At 40.1% G+C, this 7431-nt stretch overlaps 1 protein-coding gene across 1 annotated transcript in view; it reads right to left on the bottom strand.

The window, feature by feature from the left end:
• Nucleotides 1-1237: 1237 nt before the first annotated feature.
• Nucleotides 1238-7431, bottom strand: part of fa2h (fatty acid 2-hydroxylase) — a 33726-nt gene continuing 27532 nt past the window's right edge. The window contains exons 3-7 of the mRNA XM_022746259.1: nt 6799-6941; nt 6212-6312; nt 5855-6027; nt 4147-4399; nt 1238-4048 (exon numbers count right to left, since the gene is read on the bottom strand). Coding sequence (XP_022601980.1) covers nt 3981-4048; nt 4147-4399; nt 5855-6027; nt 6212-6312; nt 6799-6941 — 738 coding nt within the window. The 3' untranslated portion in view covers nt 1238-3980. The remainder of the gene's footprint in view (nt 4049-4146; nt 4400-5854; nt 6028-6211; nt 6313-6798; nt 6942-7431) is intronic.

Genomic DNA, 7431 nt, shown 5'->3' with positions numbered 1-7431 from the left:
GTCAGAAAATCTACATGTTTGCACTGCTGACCTTTAACTTACACAAACAACAAATCAAATCCCTCACATCTGGAAGAAGTGCTCAGGTTGACACTCTGTCTACCGTTTGCTGTAATTAAAGTGCATTCAAAAAGCAGAACAGTGACAGAGCGAATAAATCTGTATCTCTATAAATATGTAGAGATATATTCAAATAATGATCTGCTTACAACCAAACACCTGCAAAGATAAGCATTCCCCATCAGCCTTAGCTGCAGTTTATGTGGGTGTTGATTCCACTCTGGTCATTTCCAAGGCCTTACTTTGTGCTGTGGTATTGGGTTGCATTTCATTTCGAGGGTTGTGTTATTTTCTCCACCCATGTACTGTGCATGTATCTTCAATTAAACACTGAGTAGACAGCAAATAGTTGCAGCCGATATCACCATTCACAACATGCACTACAGGGGAAAGTCGCAGGTGAGGTCCAGTGATGTAGTATTTTCCATAAAGTTTAGGGACTTGTAAGACTTGCAGGACTTCCCACAATGCAACTTGATAGCATACGAGACACACATCAAGAGGTTGTTTTTTTACTTTCAGTACCAAAAACTAATGCGAGGCAACGTACCATTATGTAGAGCAATGAAAATGTGTAATGGTTTGCCATCAGATATTTCACATTTAACAAATAAAAGTACTTTTAAGTTAATATCTAATGGCACAGAACACCAGCCCCTCTACAAAAAAGACACGTTTTGCAACATAATATCTGAATATGATCATTAATGAGAAATCAATTCAATTTTCAACCTCATTTTATTCTTCAGTCACTGTATATGCTGTTTTTAGTGGTATTAATGTTTTTGAACTGTATCAAATATTTTACTTTTACTTTAGATAAGGCGTGGGACTTGTCACTGTTATTATCGTTATTGGTAGTTTTACTGTTGTTCGTATTTGTTGTTATTTTCTTGTTTCCTTTTTTGTCTTGAGTCGACACCTGGAAGACTAGTTGCTACATTGGTAGCGGCTAATGGGGATCTAAATAAATAAATATATGTTTCAAACTCCATGCCCAGTTTGTGAAGCAGGCTTTCTGTTCAAAAAGTCTCTGAGCTTAAGAGGAGGTAACGCCGACATCATCACAGGTTATTTAGTGTCCAGCTCCACCAGAGCCACAGAAGACATTATACAACTGACTTCAGAGGCTGAGTCACATTAAACTTGGAGTGACCATTTAAGAGGGACCTGCACATGTGTAATAAACAGGGATCAAACAAACAGTACAGGACAGACCAACATCAGAAATATACAGACATTTATTTACAGATACAGTTGCATTTGCATAGACATTCAAAATTCCAAAATAAAAGTTATAAGATATTATAGTAAACAGATTTAAGAAACATTGTTTTACGCTGCATAATTTAGCACAAGAAGAACTCCTCAGAATCAAAGCGTACAAACTGTTGTTTTCATCGTTATCACATAAATATCCATAAATAAGATCTCTATGTATGTTTGTTTCACTTTGCCAAGCAGCCATCACAATCATTGTATATCATCATCATCATCATCATCATCAATATTGTGGTGATCGTTATCTCAACCATCATTTAAGACATTAAAAATATATATATATTTTGGTTCTTTCTGAAGCATCGTCTGTGCCTCTGTGGTACATAGTCATTTTACAAAAGTCTGAATTCTTTCTCCACGATGTTTTGAATATTCATCACAAACGACACTGTGCAGTGCAGACTCTCAGACCAGTGTTATGGTTTTACATTAACTGACGTGATGTAGAACACAAGACACATTTGGTACTAAATCAGTTGTGGCTCGACCCTGTAGAAGCCCTAGACAGACCTATTCAACTGGTTATATTAGAAACTGTGTTGTGGTGACACAACCTGCGAACAGGTTACCTGAAGACTTCATTATTGCTGCCCTGCATATGTTAATGGATATCACCATACAGTATTGTCAACATTTTTCTCTTCTTCAAAAGTGGTTATACAGATGTTGCATGTTGTTATTTTACATGTGTAAGAATATATGTACAATAATTAAGCGGGAGTCTTTCCTCAAACTATAAAAGTTGATAAAAAAAATGATTTTCGGCAGTAGTAGAATATTCTCACTGTTCTCTATAAGTCACGGAAATTGTCTGAATTTAACTTTGTTCTGCTTTAGTTATCAGTATTGCTGTCGGGTGTTAGGAGGAGACATTTTGAGGATCCGCCAGTCGCTATCAAAACCTCCTGCTGTCCAGTCAGATGCGTCAGCGATCGTCATCCTGCGAGGATCTGCGGGGCCAAATACACCAGTGGATTCGAATGGATGCAGTGAGACCCAAGGGTCCTAAGACCAATTACTTTTAAAAAATATCGATTTCCACATTAAAACACAAAACTTCAGTTACCTATCTGACTCTGAGCCCTTTGACCCCGAGATGCTCACAGCAGGAAGTGTGACAGGCTGGCTTCATGCCTTCAGCTCTGTCCCTCTGTCACCATGACAACACTCTAACGTCCTTCCACCGTTACATCTAGATGCATCATTATCTATCCACAGACACGTTCACCGTCCTCTGTCTAAAAAACATCCGTTCACTTTGATAACATAAAGCTGGTGCAATCAAAGAATCTCCTCTTCTGTACAAGGCGTATTACAAAATAGCTTTTTACATCTTTGTTTTATCTTTAATGACAAAAAAAAGAAGGACACGGAGGAAATATTACCACAAACCTGCAAAAATATATCTCCACAGTAGTTTCAAACATTTAGAACTCTGCTTTACACGACATTAACAGTGCACGGCATCAGCGGCCTACGTTAAAATCTCCCTTCTGCAGCTTTGCAGATAATTAATAAGTTAAATCTATACTGTCGAATGAATTTCAGCATGTTCAAATATCTGAAAACAGATGTTCTCTGTTACCAGAAACTACCGTGAGACCAAACGTGGTGGAGGGAACTTCTGTCAACTGTTACAAGCGTGCAATGTAACATCATGTAGCAGCGTAGCTCGGTAGCTTAGTGGCCAGCGGAGAAGAGAGCAGTGACAGTGAAGACAATACAAGGAAAATTCAAGCTGCAGACAGAGTGGAGGAAAGCTAAAAAAAAAAAAATGTTTTTTTCCTGAGTTAGTTCACCTGGTGAGATGATGCAGTTTGGGGGGTTTCTGTCACTCACAGTCTCTACACACTCTTATCTGTCACACGCTTTTCTCTTTCACTCTCTCAACCACTTTCTTCTCCGCCTGTCTTCCACATTCACCGACCATCTTTCACTTCCTTTTCCCCTCTCTGCCTCTCTGAGGGAATCGAGGAAAAGTGCTTGATTGTGTTTGTGTGCACATTTCCATTTGTGTTGTGCTATTGGCAAATGTTTAGAAACCCGGAAAAACAGATTGTGTTTTGAGTATTTTTTGAGTTTTTGAACAAGATGTACAGTATTCTTCTTCCTGAAAATAAACCATAACAGTCAAAAGACATAGTTGTACACTTTTGTGTGTGTGTGTGTGTGTGTGTGTGTGTGTGTGTATGTCCCTCCCTTTCTCTCTATGGCCCAACTTTTAGCTGAATATTAAAATGTTGTGACTGGCGATCAGGTGATGACGTGGCTGGTGAGTCAGAGCAGTGAGAGCTGTGGTTTAGTTATAAAAATAGCACAGAAAGGCCTCGCAACTGTTCAGAGACACTGTGTTGAGGAAATGGTGCAGACTGGTTGACAAACGCACACATGACCGAGCAGAAGAAAAGAATGTGTCGACGGCTGAAATTGAAAAGCGAGGCTGATATGCGCTACAGTTTGCACGGATGGATTAGCTGCAGGCGCCCAGGAGTCTTCAGAAGTAGATCTTCTTCCTTGGTTGTGGAAGCTATGGCTGCAGAGACTGAATTAATGATGTCAGCGTGGTTATAGCATGTGGGCTGGTTATAAAAGAAGGTGGTTGACAAGTCTTGTGCCCTTTCAGGAGAGCTGTTTCTGCGTTAAAATTTCTCATCAGGGATGACTGTGTTGAAGGGGTGGTCCCAGAACGTGGAGGTGATTCCAAAACCTGGAGAGAAAAATAAAGATTATTTTAGATTGATCAGAAAAAAAATGGAGGCAAGGAAAATCAAACCTTAAAATGAAATATGTTGCTCCAGTGCTCACCTGCTCTCTGGTGCTCAAAGTGGTGTTTGACGTGGTAGGCCTTCAGGTTGTACATATATGAGCCTCTCTTTGGCGAGCCGTAATGAAGGTAGTAGTGGATCATATCGTACACGACGTAGCCGCACAATCCTCCGACAAACACAGATGTCCCAAGGATCTCTGGGAGCGTGCTGCACAGGATTGCATAGAAACTTCCCACCACTAAAGAGGCCAGGACAGGGGGGAAGACCAGCCGAGAGCCGTCAAACGGAGACTGTGGAGCAAAGACGTTTATGTCATGAAGCTGTAGAAGTAACAAGTTTCTACCAAGGTAAAAACAGGTTAAAAAAAGGCGAACTGATCAACACAAGTTAACAGTCCTGTATCTCATTTTTCTGCTTTTCAAAAGTAAAAAAAAACATGCTCATTTTAAAAGGACCATAAATGATCAATGTTCAGAAAAGTCAATGTTAAAGTGAAACTACATTCAGGAAGTATTCAGACCCCTTCACTTTTCACATTTTGTTATGTCGCAGCCTTATTCTATAATTGTTTAAATTACACCCAATAACAAAAGGAAACCGCAGAGCTCAGACATAGGTTTGTGTCGGGGCACAGATCTGGGGAAGACTATAAAGAATTAGCTGTTGCATTGAAGGTTCCCAAGAGCACAGTGGCCTCCATAATTCTTAAATGGAAGAAGGTTTGAACAACCAGGACAGAACCGCCCGGCCAAACTGAGCAATCGGGGGAATCACCGGGAAGTTGTGGTGAGAGAGCGCCTGTGTTCACCATGACATCGAGCTGCTGTGTGTCTCTCTGTGGCCTTTCTGTCAGCCCAGGGAGTTTCCTCAAATTTTCCTCACTGTGGTGTTTAGGCAAACTTTTAATAAGGCATCAGAGATTATTTTTAACCTCTCACAGAAAGTTTATTGGAGATTTTAATAATGGTTCTGCTAAAAAGCACCTGCAGACATACTGTCAGTAAACTGGAAAAACAAGACTTCTGCATTCAAACTGTTGCCATCTGGTCTTTTCACCAAAAATGTAGCGAAATTTTCATTTGTTCCACAAGCAGTTAAGTTTTTAAACAGTTAATGCGCGTTTCAATCAGGCAGGACGTCCAGCTGGTCTGGCCTGCCTTCTTTGGTCATGTCTATTGCTGACTTTGTATGGGTATGTGTATGTGCATGAGGCGGATTTATGAGTTTGACTTTGTTGATAGTGGCTAGGTGTTGTTGTGACAAAACGAATTGAGATTACACTAAAAACGAGTTTCACCATTGGAAATTAAGTCTATCTATCTTTCTGTTGCGTCATTCCCCAAGAAGACTCGAGGCTGTAATCGCTGCTTCAACTACTGAAGTACTGAACAGTGTCTGAATACTTCTGTCGATGTGATATGTTAGTTTTTCCTTTTTAATGAATTTGCAAAAAATTCTAAAATACAGTTTTTACTTCATCATTGTGGGGTAATGAGTGTAGATTGATGATGAAAAAACAATTAATTTAATGATTTGATTTTAGCATAAATCAGCAACGTCACAAAATGTGAACGGGTCTGACTACTTCCTGAAAGCGCTGTAAGTGGAACAGGAGAAGAGTTGTTTATTCCATGCAATATGAAATTAACAATAACCTCCTTTTGTGTCATAAAGGACGACAACATCAAACAAACATGATTAAACCAGTTTTATGACCATCCGCCTCAGAGGCTGTGTGTTTGTACCTTGTGGTGCTGTCCGTGCAGGAGGAAGTGTAGCGTGATGAGGTAGTAGTTATGGGCAGGTGGTTTCATGTGAAAGACGAAGCGATGAATGCAGTACTCGATGAATGACCACAAGAACCAGCCCATCAAAAAGAGGAGTGGGAAAATATATTTATGGACTGGGACAGAGAAGTCTGGGAACACACACACACACACACACACACACACAGATATTGACAAAGACATAAACACAAACATTTGTGAGCTTATGCAAATGAAAATGTGAATGCATAAATGAAAATGAAAAAATGCAAGAGTCTCAGCGTGCTTGTGCACATTGTAAGCATTAATTGCACAGGAGTGGTGGGTGTGTGTTACCTGAAGTGAGGGCTATCCTTGTGGTGCCCTTTGCCAGGGAGGCGTAGGAGTTCCAACTGAGATAAAACACAATAGGAAGCCACACCACTGGTACCCAGTACCTGTAGCAAGAGACCAGAGCGACTCTTTACACAACTTTAAATACAGTCAGACTCTCACCTTCTGATAAAAATGCCTTTAATATCATTTTCATAGGAAGAATATGAGACAGAGGAGGAGCAGGCACCTCGGGGTAGCAGAGAAAATGTGGGTGTTAAAAATTAACCACTAACAACTTCCTCAGCTAGTGTGAACCTGCTCTTGTGCAAGACAATGAAACTACCAGCTGCATCAATACTTTCTGTTATACATTTATGAAATCATATTTTTCTAATCATCTGATACACATTTGTATGTCAGAACTTCACAGGTGGATTAAAGTGTTGCAATTACTTAATTTAATCCTGCAAAGTATATTTGTGACTGGATAAATATCATATTTATGGTACCTTCTAAATTATTATTATTTTTAAAAAAGGAACATTTTTTTTTACCTTGTCATATTCTGTTCAGAAAAAAAGAAAAGAAAAAAAAGTATCTTGACTTACCAGGAAGTCTTGGTGCTGGCCTCCATGAAGGGGTTTCCAAACAGTCTAATTGGTCTGTCTACTGGCTGGTGAACCCACGCATCGTATTTCTCTGCGAGGTGGCCCACCTGCCACGCCAAGGGCTTCCCCCAGTCCACCAAATCCTGTGGAGATATCAACAATGACAAATCAGTAAAATATTCTGGTAATACTCACAGGAAGTGTTTCACCAGGAGGGGAGAGTCGCTTTCCTCCAGCAGGTGGAGGCAGAGAGTTAACAACTGTTGAACTGCACAGGGACTGATCAATCCAGGAAGTGACTGCTCACTGTTTGTTTGTGTCTGCCTGCGCCTTTTCAGGTTTACTTTAGTGTAACTAAATCGCTGCCAGCAATAATTTTCATTTTCTGAGTCCAAAGACCAGACTCTCAGCTACTTTTACAAGCTCTTTACAACTTCTACATGCAGCTGTGGTGTGGTGGAACGATGAACATTGTACAGTCGAGCTTCACACTGATCTGTGGTCAGTTTTGTAATTTCCACAGGAACGTTTTGGTGTTAGGAAAGTTAAAATCAGACAGTCAACGCTTTAATCTCGATTTCAGCTGCATTACTCCTGCAGCACCTTATGATCTGAGCTCTTATGCTTTCTAAA

Source organism: Seriola dumerili, unplaced genomic scaffold (assembly GCF_002260705.1).
Source record: "Seriola dumerili isolate Sdu_G_001 unplaced genomic scaffold, Sdu_1.0 BDQW01000097.1, whole genome shotgun sequence".
Classification (NCBI taxonomy): domain Eukaryota; kingdom Metazoa; phylum Chordata; class Actinopteri; order Carangiformes; family Carangidae; genus Seriola; species Seriola dumerili.
Note: the sequence above shows the minus strand (reverse complement) of the source record. Positions and strands in the feature narration are given on the sequence as shown.